This window comes from Malus sylvestris, chromosome 6 (assembly GCF_916048215.2).
Source record: "Malus sylvestris chromosome 6, drMalSylv7.2, whole genome shotgun sequence".
Taxonomy (NCBI): Eukaryota; Viridiplantae; Streptophyta; class Magnoliopsida; order Rosales; family Rosaceae; genus Malus; species Malus sylvestris.
Genome location: NC_062265.1, coordinates 14745308 through 14758450, shown reverse-complemented (window position 1 = coordinate 14758450; position 13143 = coordinate 14745308). Strand labels below are relative to the sequence as shown.

Below are 13143 nucleotides of genomic sequence, written 5' to 3'. Positions count from 1 at the left end.
TGAGAATCGTTTCCAACCTATTATGAGCATGTCAAGGCTCTTATTGCATCGTGTCCTCAACATCAAATGAAAGAAGAGCTTCTCATTCAATATTTCTACGAAGTACTTATTCCCATTGAACGACAAATACTAGATGCCTCAGCGGGACGAGTGTTGGTTGACAAAACACCGGTGGCTACCAAGACTTTAATTGCCAATCGAGCCTTGAATGCATAACAATATGAAGGTGTTGGACAAAGGGAACCCCCACGGCAACAACCCTAAGTGAATGAGGTAAGTACAATTTCTGAAATTCAATCACAATTAGCTAACCTTACTTTTCTTATGTCACAGGTTGTGGATGGATCCAAGATGCAAGGTGCGGCCATATGTGGAGTGTGTTCGATGCAAAGACATCTCAATGACCAATGCCCTCAATTGATTGAGAATGGAGGATGGGAAACTGCCCATGTCGTGGGCTATCAAGGCCAAAATTAGCCACGAAATGATCCATACTCCAACACTTACAATCCAGGCTGGAGAGATCATCCAAACTTTAAATGGAGAGAGCCTTAACAACGTCAACAACAAGGAGGGTTTCAACAACCACCCCCTGGGATGTTTCCAAGGCCATATACACCATTACAACCTCCACCACAATCTGCCCAAACAAACTTCGGTTCGTCCTTAGATAATGATAAACTTCTTCAATTTGATAAGAGCATTTTTATGCGACTTAGTTGGCTTGTTCTTGTGCATTTATGTTGTGTTTCCTTAGTTATTTTAGTGTTTAAAGTCATTTTCGTGTGTTTTCAGATTCTAAGGACAAAGTATGCAAGAAGATGCATTTTGGAGCCTTTTGGAGCAAAATTGGGCTTGGAATGGTTATCACATGCTTGGAGCAAAAGGAATGTACGAAATTGAAGATTTGAAGAATGAAGGATTCCTAATCAATGAAGGATTCCTAATTGAAGATGGATTCCTAATCAAATGAGGATTCCTAGAAGAATGAGGATTCCTATTCCAAGAAGGATTCCTACTTGAAGTAGGAAAGTTAAGCCAAGGTTTCCTACTTTGGTTTGACCTTTCCTAAGTGTCCCTAAGTTTTAGCAATTTTGAAGGCCTCCTAAGCATTCTAGGACATCAAATACACACTCATTGCACAATGCCATGCCTTGCCACACCTCCTTGCCCTTTCCCCTTCCTTGCCGTGCAAGGGAGAGGGTTCTTTCCTGTTTCTATGCATTAAAACACATTCCTATTGTGTTTTAATGCCTTGCCGCATATCCCTTGCACTTTCCTCTAGTATTCTGATTTTGTTTCTTATTTTCGAGAAGCTTTAGACTTAATTTCTATAACCCTAAATAACCTAGGGTTTTAATTCCTGAACCCTTTAAATAAACTCCCTTTTTGCAACCACAAATCATCCATCCACTCACCCATTCACGTCAGAAATCAATCCATACACTATGCCACATCCATACTTCACCATTCACCATACTTTGTGCCCTAAAACAACCCTTGTCGTCCCCTGCATTCACTAGAAGAAAAAAGTTCATCTATCACGGTGAATGCCCGTGATAAATTGCAATCCACCACGGACATTGTGCCCGTTAGTATTCTGGATGTGATAAAAAGTCTAATTTTCGACCACGGACTATGCCCGTTGTCAACTGCAATATGACCACGGATTGTACCCGTGGTAGATTGAGATCTAACACCACGTGCTATGACCGTTGTCGATTACTCATTAACCACAGCTAATGCCCGTGATAAATGGCAATCCACCACGGACACTATGCCCGTTAGTATTCTGGATGTGATTAAAAGTCTCATTTTCTACCACGGGCTATGCCCGTTGTCAACTGCAATATAACCACGGATTGTACCCGTGGTAGATTGAGATCTAACACCACGTGCTATGACCGTTGTCGATTACTAATTAACCACAGCTAATGCCCGTTATAAATTATTTTCCAAAATTAAAAAAAAATCATTTAACAAATATATATATATATATATATATGTATTTATATATTTTAGTATAGAATAACCAACAAAATTGCAGATTTACTACAATATAATAAGCACATAAAAAATACTTGATAATATTATAACATAATTTAAAAATACATGAATACATAAACGGAAGTCATAAAGTATTATCCATGTAGTGCCTAATGAATACATAAACGGAAGTCATAAAGTACTATCTATGTAGTGTCAAAGTACCATTTTCTAGTCTAAGTACGAACTAAAATTACTCTCCAACTCGGACGTACTTTGATGGCCAGGCAATTGTACTAGACACAGCATCCTCCAAGACACAAAATTCACTTGTAGGGCGGTACAAAGATATATTCTCCACTTTGACAACAGTTACCCAAACTTTCCAGCAATCAGGACCAAGCACCATGTGATGAACTTTCGCCTCAGGATTTGTTGATTCTATTTCTCCAGTTGCAACAACTTGTCCATTTCCGAGCCAATTTAGTAACTTGCATGAAGACCCTCGTAAAATACCAACGGGTTGTAACTAGCATAAAGAAATCAAATAAGAACATCAATTTTAAATGATTAAGTTATCAAACTATTTAACAATTATTATCAAGCATGTGTTTACTACCTGAGAAGTGGCTTTAGAACCTTCTTTTCTCTTAATGTTGTCTCTTTCTATGTTTGGACTACTTCTCTGTGACAACCAAACATGGAAGACACAAAATTCGATCAGTTTATATCAAAATCTCATAAGTTTCATAAGCTAACTATTTAGTACTTGTTCTCGTATACCTGGGAACTAGCTTTGGAAGCTTGTCTAGAAGCATCGTCAGCTTCTTGTGCACTTCTTCTATCACATTGTATCTAATAACAAAACAAAAACAATCTAATTATCAACATCTGCTATGTCTTATTATATTTCCACTGTGCTATACTTGGGATCATATATGTACCTGAGAACTAGCTTTTGAAGTGTGTCTAGAACCATCATTAGCCTCTGGTGCACTTTTCTTATTACATTGTAACTGATAAAAAGATAAATGCAAATAATCAAAATCAAAAGAAACAACTGATAACAAGATAGATGCAAAGAAACTATTAGTTGCATAGACTAACTAAGCCTGAAAGTGAACATGTTCACTATTTTCTTTCTATCTAATGATGAAGACATCGAGACAAGTTAAACAAAATCAGTTTCATACCTGGGGAGATGATCTGGAAACCTGGTAACTGGAATTGGGAACCTGTTTTACACCATTCTTAGTTCTTTGGAGATCTATACAGCCTCCCTGTGACTAGTGAATACGCAAGAAATAGAAGTTGATCAATTTCAGATTCAACAAAATACCAATATTTACTAATGACACATTTTTACCTGAGGCCTATTTGTGGAGACTTGAATTGCATCATTGGTATTAGTTTCTTTACCATTTCCCTACAGCGATATGATTAGAAGTTAGAATATATTTTTTAGACCGTTATTGTTTTATTTGTACTCACTAAAAAACCAATCCAATGAGTCTTTTGTAACAAATATCTCCCTTTTCGATAAAAGATGTGGTTGCTAGGGTAAAGTTGGATGTATCAAGTATTGCTGACAAATATTCATCCAGTGTCGGTGGGTATTTACGGTGGAACCATTAGCTTCCCTCAAGTAAGCTCTAACTATATATACAAATTGATCATGCCGTAAATCTTTTATCATTTTATAAATATATACAAAGTTGCATATATAATTACCTCATTTTGTTGTTTAGCCAACACAAGATCAAACACTTCCCGCAATTTTCCTTCGACATTTTGTAGTCGGTCTCTAAGCTCTCGATTACTCATGCTGGCATATGTTTGGGCATCATATCTAGAAGGTGTAACCCCATAACCACCTCCACGAAGTCGACCTCGATGTTCAGGTCCAAGTGCTTGTGATAAGGCATCATCTTTTATAGAACCATTGTCAGTTCTTGGCATTTCATTAGCCAACTTAATGTCATCCTATACATTTAAAAATCATTTACAAGATTAAAAGAAAAATGAACAAAAAATAACACAAGGATAATTTCAAACTGAAGCTTCGTACCATTTTCTTTGACACTATCTCATTTACGGGTTGACCATTTTTTCTTGTACGAGCAACTATCCAAAGACTGACTTTATTTAAATCCTCCTCAGGTGTACCTTTGTTTCTCTATTAATTAATCCATAATTTAAACTTCGTATAAGTGTGTTGTCACTGAAATGAAATTAAAATATATACAAAGGTTCATACCAGCTCGTCCTCCAAGCGTGCATATCCTTTACGACTCATCACATGAGGGAGAGTATGGAATGATTTCAACTTTTTGAACTTCTCACTAATTGCCTAACAAAGAAAAATAGATAACAAGGAACTTCATTTAACCAACATCCATGCATAGAAAACCTAATCATTAATTTAAAATTTAATACAAACAAGCTTACATCAAACTCAGGAGAGCATCGATGTTTAACAAATTTGTCCCAATCAGCTTGTTTCTCAACATTAGCAGGCTTCAAGAGTTGCATTTGTTCCATTGCATCAGGACCATCATCAAGGGATCTTATTTGTTTTGTCAACGTGGCTTTGTATGTACGCCAACACCCAGACATTTGTGTTAATAATATCTTCTTACGACAGGGTGCCAAATCGTATTTTTGCTGCATTAACCATGAATCTTTATTAACATCAAAAAGATAATTGATTTTTTATATGTATTATAGAAGAACAAACTAGTTAGGAAATAAGAGCACAGCTTCGGTTATAACTTTTACCTTCACAGCAGCGCATAATTTATCTTTCAAAATTGTAGGAACCTCATCCCAACTTGCGTAAGTTACTGGTATTAGTTGTCTTGCAAGGATCCCTGCCGACGAACTCAAACTCGCTGATCCATCACCAAAATGTTGTCCTTTGTCATTGAATTGAACACCAATTTGTTTGGCCTTTGACAGAGCATTATAATCCAACATTGTTGGACCTCTTCCCTTTCTCTTTTTTGCTTCATTCACATCATCACTTGAGTGCATCTCGTCACCGTCTGGCAAACCATCAAAATCCATAGACACCTAAAAATTTAAACCAAATTTACAGAGAGAGATCAGTGAATAATCTTTGCGTCCTAGTAAAAAAGAACGATGTGAAGAGAAGGATTGAGGGGATAGCCAAATATTAACTGCAAGCGACTGGTGGTGGGAACTTTGCACGGCAGTTTGTTGGCATCGTGGGTTTTTAATTAAGTTTTCTTTCCAATAAAAAATATATTAACTATTATTATGTTAATTGTTTTACAATTATATTATCATTGGGACTCTCTTATAGCCATAAAATTAAAAGTTTATTGGGACTCTGATACTAGGGGTGGGCACGGGTTGCAACTCTCTTATATACATCATTTTTATAAAAAAAAGGCTCCAGCCGCTGCACTGCAATGCACAACAGCACTGCAGCAGCACATACACTCACAGGAGCTGTCTTCAAGAATTGAGGATACACTGCAGTGCACTGCAGCAGCACATATTAGGGGAGTATTGAAGCACAGATTGTGCCCAGCAGCACATATTAATATTATTATCCAAATCCAAATTCCAAATCCAAAATAACATCCAAATTCCAATTCCAAAATAACATCCAAATTCCAAATCCAAAATAACATCCAAATCCAATCCAAATTAACATCTCCAAGACATCCAATGCAGGGTCCAAATCCAAAAATAACCCAAAAGAGAAATTAGTGAATAGACCCTTTGAAAACTTAAAGAACATTGCGGTCATCTATCCATGGTTCCTAACCGAGGTGCAAATTATACAGTAATTGGTACTTAACATACAATAAAAATGTTTAGGGTATGATACTTATAGATATTTGAATTACCTTGTGGCTTCGAAATGGATTGGTTAGAACTCAGGAGTCAGGAGACTCATGACCATGAGGTGGTGGTCGAAGTTGAGAGGAGCAGATGGTGGTGGTCGGAGACTCGGAGTCGTCGACTTTAGAGAAGCTGAGGGAGGGAGCTCAGGTATCATGAATCGAGAGGGAGGAGAGTAATGGTTACTCTCAATCGATGAGAACCGTATTGAAGGTTTTGTGGATTTCGCAATCTGGGGTAAAAAAATTGATAACCATAAAAAAAGGACCTCCAGCCAAGGGAAGAAGGAAGGCTGCGTTTTGGGGAAGAAGGAAGACTGCATTTGAGGATCATCCTTTTTAGATAAAGAAATCGTTGAAGATAGGGTTTAAGGATGAAGGAAAGCTGGGTTCGGGGAAGAAGGAAGGTTGGGTTTTGGGAAGAAGGAATGGCTTGGGGTTTGGGGAAGAAGGTGGGCTGGGTTTTGGGGGAGAAAGGAATGGCTGGGAAGACGTAGGAGGGAGGGGTTGGGTCGGACGGGGAAGGAGACCGTCCATCTCCTCTGTTTATTCTTTTCTTTTTTTTAATTTTTAAAAGGTCAAAATGATAATAAAATTCCATAAAACATAATTAAGGACAGATTGTGAGATTTAATGAAAGCATACTACTCTATCATTTTTTATTTGTTTTGGTCAAATCGCAAAACAAACATTCAAATATCAAATAACGGGACAAATTTTTTCGACGGTTATCAACGAAAAATCACTATTTAACGGTTATTTTAACTCCGATTTTGATGATTTTTTACGGCTACACTCATTGACCCTATATGAATACAATGAATGAACTCGATCTTCAATTTAAAATATTTACATTAATGGATACCACAAAATCTTATGTTATACTTAATGAAAGTATGAATAAAATTTTAAGTGTTAGCGAATTTATCATTTTGATGGGATACGCATTCTACGAAACTAATTTCAACGATCCAACCGTCAAACTTGTTTGTATATACTTCGAGATCGCATACGCCAAAAATTGTAAAAAAAAAACATTCAGAGATCGAGTAACGGGATAAAACTTTTCGACGGTTATCAACGAAAAATCACGATTTAACGGTTATTTTAACTCCGATTTTGAAGATTTTTTTACAGCTACACTTCTTCACCGTATATAAATACACTGAATGAATTCGATCTTCAATTTAAAACATTTACACTAATGGATACCACAAAATCTTATGTTATACTTGATGAAAGTATGAATAAACTCTTAAGTATTAGTGAATCTATTGTTTTGATGGGATACGCATTCTACGAAACTAGTTTCAACGATCCAACTGTCAAACATGTTTGTATATACTTCGAGATCGCATACACCAAAAATTGCAAAAAGCAAACATTCAGAGATCGAGTAACGGGACAAAACTTTTCGACGGTTATCAACGAAAAATCACTATTTAACGGTTATTTTAACTCAAATTTTGATGATTTTTTACAGCTACACTCATTGACCCTATATGAATACAATGAATGAACTCGATCTTCAATTTAAAATATTTACATTAATGGATACCACAAAATCTTATGTTATACTTAATGAAAGTATGAATAAAATTTTAAGTGTTAGCGAATCTATCGTTTTGATGGGATACGCATTCTATGAAACTAATTTTAACGATCCAACCGTCAAACTTGTTTGTATATACTTCGAGATCGCATACGCCAAAAATTGCAAAAAACAAACATTCAGAGATCGAGTAACGGGATAAAACTTTTCGACGGTTATCAACGAAAAATCATGATTTAACGGTTATTTTAACTCCGATTATGAAGATTTTTTACAGCTACACTTCTTCACCGTATATGAATACACTGAATGAATTCAATCTTCAATTTAAAACATTTACACTAATGGATACCACAAAATCTTATGTTATACTTGATGAAAGTATGAATAAACTCTTAAGTATTAGTGAATCTATTGTTTTGATGGGATACGCATTCTACGAAACTAGTTTCAACGATCCAACCGTCAAACATGTTTTTATATACTTCGAGATCGCATACACCAAAAATTGCAAAAAACAAACATTCAGAGATCGAGTAACGGGACAAAACTTTTCGACGGTTATCAACGAAAAATCACGATTTAACGGTTATTTTAACTCTAATTTTGATGATTTTTTACAGCTACACTCATTGACCCTATATGAATATAATGAATGAACTCGATCTTCAATTTAAAATATTTACATTAATGGATACCACAAAATCTTATGTTATACTTAATGAAAGTATAAATAAACTTTTAAGTGTTAGCGAATCTATCGTTTTGATGGGATACGCATTCTACGAAACTAATTTCAACGATCCAACCGTCAAACTTGTTTGTATATACTTCGAGATCGCATACACCAAAAATTGCAAAAAACAAACATTCAGAGATCGAGTAACGGGACAAAACTTTTTGACGGTTATCAACGAAAAATCACGATTTAACGGTTATTTTAACTCCGATTTTGATGAGTTTTTACAGCTACACTCTTTGACCATATATGAATACAATGAATGAATTCGATCTTCAATTTAAAATATTTACACTAGAGGAAGAAATCGGGATGCAATATTGGCTGCTTGCCTGTACATTTGCTTGTCGTCAAGAAGACAAGTGTAAAGAGTAGAGCTTATGATATTTTTTTTTAACATGTGGATGCTTTCCGAATCATATTTGCCTTTGTGTATGAGCTTCTCTGAACCTGTGAGGTTCAAACAGAAATTTGCTCTGCCGCCAAAGGAGCCACAAAGAAGAAAATTGGCCGAGCAAAAGAATACATAGTAAAATAACTGGGATTAGAGAATGGTCAGTTGGTGAAGATGGGAACAATACATGCTGGGGACTTTATGGTGAGAAATTTTTCGTTTTCATTTAATTCTGATTTGAAGAAGAAAAAAAAACAACCATACACATAAATATCAGTTTTCCTAAGAAGAGATCCAGAAAAAGGTAGAGAAATTTGTGAAAAATATTTTCATTCAATAATAGTCTAGTTTTACACAGGAATGGCCTCACAATCTGCCCGAACATAACCTTCATCTTCATCACCTACACAATCATCAAGTTTATAAACATCTAATGGGGCATATGACATGTAAGCATCCTCGTCAAACTTTCCCAAGTCATGGAACCCTTTTGGAGGTGCTTTTAGAACAACATACCAATCAGACGTTTCACTCTCTCTTGAATAAAATACTTGTTTGGCCTGTGAAGCGAGAATAAATGGATCATTTTGAAATTGATTTAGACGATGCAGGTTGACCAAAGTAAATCCATCATCAACCTAATGCCATTACTAGTATTCGCCCAATCACATTTAAATATGGGGACCCGAAACGTGTAATAGTCCATCACTAGAATCTCTTGAATCACCCCATAGTATAAAACCTTTTTAATCTTTTCGGTGCCATTGACCGATGTTTCAGCTTCAAGATAAACACCACTGTCTTGTGAAGTCTTCTCACTTGCTCTTGTACAAAAACGCCTTCCATTTACAACATATCTTGAATATGACATTACTTGTGTTATCGGTCCAAATGCAAGCCCCTTTAACATGTCCGAGACACTTGTGTCTCCCAGTGCAATAACCTGTTCAGTAATTAATGGAATGCTAAAAACATAATATTGTTGGAACTACAAATTACCTACCTAAAAGTAAAAAAAAAAGAAAGTAGAAGAATATAAATCCAACCTTATTGCGGAGCCAAGATGAAAATTGAGTTGCATGCATCCTATGTAGCTTGTTCAATTTGCCTACAAGGCTCGGATCTGAATACTTAAGCTCCTCAACATGCATTCTGGAACAAAATAATATGTTATGAAGTTTTAATAAAATACAATGCACATAAGCTTATAAAAGGGTGCATAACTCACTCTCGATATGGCTCAGCTTCTGAGCTATTAAACAATATGTAACGATGAGCAATTTGGTACATTTCTGAAGACATGGTCATTGTCACACCAGTTGAAATAGGATTCCCAATAACAATTGATTCATCCTCATATCGGTTATGTCGTAAACCGATATTTTCAGCTTGTTTTATGTGCTTATTACAAAATTTCACACTCGTCAGCTAAGACACACTCTACCATAGACCCCTCTGGTCGTGCTCGATTTCTAACATAATCCTTTAACACCTTCATAAATCTGAAAGAAATTTAATCATGTCATAAACTAGTAAGTCATCTAAAATAGAAAAACAAAAAAATAGGCTAATACTAGAGATATAAATACGAAAGTACCTTTCAAAAGGATACATCCAACGATAATGAACAGGTCCACATAGCCTAGCTTCCCTCGCTAAATGGATTGTAAGGTGAATCATAATATCAAAGAAAGAAGGTGGAAAATACTTCTCAAGCATGCATATTGTTTCTGCAACCTCATTCTCCAATACTTCCAGCTTACTTTTGTCAATAACTCCTTGACAGAGTTCGTGGAAAAATACACACAACCGGAAGATTGCATGTCTTGGACCTTTAGGCAAAAGACCTCTTATTGCTACTGGCAACAATTGTTGCATTAGGACATGACAATCATGGGACTTGAGTCCAATTAGATTGCAGTCACTTAGATCCACACAATTACTAATATTTGAGCTATAACCATCCGGTACCTTCATATCGAACAACCTCTTACAGAAAATATGTTTCTCTGCTTTAGAGAAGTTGTAAAGTGCTTGAGGTAGTTTCGTCTTTTTTCCTTTCTCTTTAGTTATGCATAAATCATGCCGAATACCCAATTCCTTTAAATCTTTACGACAATTAAGTCTATCCTTTGATTTACCTTTAATATGTAGCAATGTGCCAACAATACTTTCACAAACATTTTTCTCTATGTGCATGATGTCCAAATTATGCCTCAAACATAATTTCTGCAAAACAACCAAAAATAAGCAAATTAGTTGTGAAAAAAATCATACTTTTCTTTATAGTTAAATGTTAAGTGTAATTGTCAAACCTTCCAATACGGCAAATCAAAGAAAATTGATTTCTTTTTCCATATGTTAATAGGATCACTTCCTGTTGTCTGTACACCTTTCTTTACACTCATCTTCCTTTTTGTGCCTTTTTGTGTAGTTGACTTTTTTCCCCAATCCCTTCCAGCTGCTTCGGAAGCATATAAAACTTCTTCACCTGTCAATACCCTTGGTTTTTGCCCAATATCATCATTCCCATCAAACCATTTACCCTTCTTGCGAAACTCATGAGAAGGTGGAAGAAATCTTCTATTGCCGGTATATACATGCTTCTTACTAAACGGCAACCTCAAAGATCGCGTGTTAGCACCACATGCCACACAAGCAAACCTGCCCTTTGTAAAACATCCAGCCAAGTTACCATAAGCGGGATCATCACTGATTGTCCACATCAAAATAGCCCTCAAATTGAAAGTAGAATTTGTAGTTGCATCAAATACACCCACTCCTTCATTCCATAACACACATAAATCTTCTATGAGTGGTTGCAAGTAAACATCAATATCATTTCCGGGTTGTTTCTTCCCAGGAATTATTAACGTCAACATCAAATTCTCTTTCGACATGGCTAACCATGGAGGAAGATTGTATGTAACTAATATAACTGGCCAACAACTATATCTAGAGCTTAGCTGGCGGAATGGGTTAAATCCATCGGTAGCTAAACCAAGTCTCAAGTTTCGTGGATCTGAGGCAAAATCAGGATATCTAGTGTCAATAGACTCCCATGCTGGCGAATCAACTGGATGTCGCATCTTACCATCCTGACTTTTGTTGGTATGATGCCATGTTAAGTCTTCGGCCATGTCATCATCCTTAAACATTCGCTTAAATCTTGGTATAATAGGAAAGTAGCGCAACACCTTTGCAGAAACTCCTTTGTAAATGTGATTATTACGTTTACCAACCTGCCAACGTGAAGAACCACACTTTGGACACGTCTCAAGTTGTTCAAAGTCTTTCCAAAATAAGCAGCAATCATTTACACATGCATCTATTTTCTCGAACCCTAAATCAAACACCTTAAGTAACTTCTTTGTCGAATTCATTGAATTCGGAAGTGTATTACCTTCCGGAAACATGTCCTTTAAGGCTTGGAGGAGCTCGTCAAAAAGCTTATCTGTTGTACCATTTGAAGCTTTAATCTTGTATAAAACTACAGTTGCTGACAACTTTGTGTATTTCGTACAACCTTCATATAAAGGAGCTTCAGCTTCTTCAACCTTTTGTTTGAAATTCTCATCTCCAATTAGCAAGTTTGCTTTTCCAGTTCCATCATCTTCAGCCAAGACATCCCTATACATCTGATATGTTTCTGTCACGTTGGCATAGTCATGTTGTTGAAGAATAGGTTCTTGTTCACCATGGAACACCCAAGTAGTATATGAAGGATCTATTCCATTTATAACCAAGTGTTCATACACAATCGCAGTTAGTTGAAAACATTGGTTTTGACATATTATACACGGGCAAATGATCTTATCTCGATTTCCTCCATATTCTTTAGCTACTTGTACAAACTTTTGTGCACCCTCTCTGTATTCTGTTGATGGTCTGTATTATAAATAAATCTTAATCACTTTAAACAGACCCTAGTTATCAATGTCAAAAATGAAATTCATTGAGGCAGATAATATACCTCGAAAATGTTAGCCAATCTTTGTCCATTACAATCAGATAGTTGACAATGATCGTTTCCAACAATGCTTCTCAAAAGTAATCCTAAAATAATAATTTAATCAGAAATTAACACTGAAAATAAATAAAAAACACAAAAAAAAAATTGAAATTTCGTACCTCTAAATTTCTGGGTGTTTACTTTGAATCCAATTGAGAACTAAGGGCGCAGATTGCGAGAGGAGAAGACGAAGAGGGAGGAAGCACGGGTTTGTTTTGGCGATGAATGGGAAAAGCACGTCAATTTCGAAAATAAAAAAGGGAAATCTAATGATCAAATTCAAGAAATATTCAATCTCACAACAATTTTAAGCCAATCAGTTATGCACCAAATCAAATTTTATGAAATTCTAGCAAAATACAACCCCAATAGAACACAAATGGACCATAAAAAAATACGAAATATCAACAACCAAATTCGATAAAGTAACAAACCACAGCGAAAAATCAAATATTTGGCTTCTGGGTAGTTGAGAAGAAGTGAGATTTAATTACCTCTTGAAGGCTAAAGAAATTGGGTACAGGATGAGGGGGCGAGAAGATCATAAAGCAGAGATCGAAAAGATAAGGAAGCAGGGATCGGAAGGAT

The 13143-nt window shown here is 36.0% G+C and overlaps 2 protein-coding genes and 1 pseudogene across 2 annotated transcripts; all 3 read right to left on the bottom strand.

The window, feature by feature from the left end:
* Nucleotides 1-2120: 2120 nt before the first annotated feature.
* LOC126626441 (uncharacterized) lies at nt 2121-3945 on the bottom strand. Its single transcript, XM_050295764.1, has 7 exons — nt 3718-3945; nt 3353-3412; nt 3180-3272; nt 2931-3002; nt 2770-2841; nt 2606-2671; nt 2121-2515 (listed from the first exon to the last, which is right to left on the bottom strand). The coding sequence occupies exons 1-7, from the start codon at nt 3943-3945 to the stop codon at nt 2240-2242; spliced, it is 867 nt and encodes a 288-aa protein (XP_050151721.1). The 3' UTR covers nt 2121-2239.
* Nucleotides 3718-9900, bottom strand: LOC126626442 (uncharacterized; annotated as a pseudogene).
* Nucleotides 9857-13092, bottom strand: LOC126626440 (uncharacterized). Its single transcript, XM_050295763.1, has 5 exons — nt 12675-13092; nt 12517-12599; nt 10859-12431; nt 10141-10772; nt 9857-10045 (listed from the first exon to the last, which is right to left on the bottom strand). The coding sequence occupies exons 2-5, from the start codon at nt 12543-12545 to the stop codon at nt 9949-9951; spliced, it is 2331 nt and encodes a 776-aa protein (XP_050151720.1). The 5' UTR covers nt 12546-12599; nt 12675-13092; the 3' UTR covers nt 9857-9948.
* Between the last annotated feature and the right edge of the window lie 51 nt (nt 13093-13143).

Excerpts from the sequence above, each read along its gene's own strand:
- LOC126626441 (XM_050295764.1), bottom strand. The coding sequence starts at position 3,945 with ATGCCAAGAACTGACAATGGTTCTATAAAAGATGATGCCTTATCACAA. Across the intron at positions 3,003-3,179 it reads TTTCCAGATCATCTCCCCAG|TTACAATGTAATAAGAAAAG; the intron begins GTATGAAACTGA and ends TCTTTTTATCAG. Across the intron at positions 2,516-2,605 it reads GTTCTAAAGCCACTTCTCAG|TTACAACCCGTTGGTATTTT; the intron begins GTAGTAAACACA and ends TCTTTATGCTAG.
- LOC126626440 (XM_050295763.1), bottom strand. The coding sequence starts at position 12,545 with ATGGACAAAGATTGGCTAACATTTTCGAG. Across the intron at positions 12,432-12,516 it reads GATTGGCTAACATTTTCGAG|ACCATCAACAGAATACAGAG; the intron begins GTATATTATCTG and ends TTTATAATACAG. Across the intron at positions 10,046-10,140 it reads TGGATGTATCCTTTTGAAAG|ATTTATGAAGGTGTTAAAGG; the intron begins GTACTTTCGTAT and ends AATTTCTTTCAG.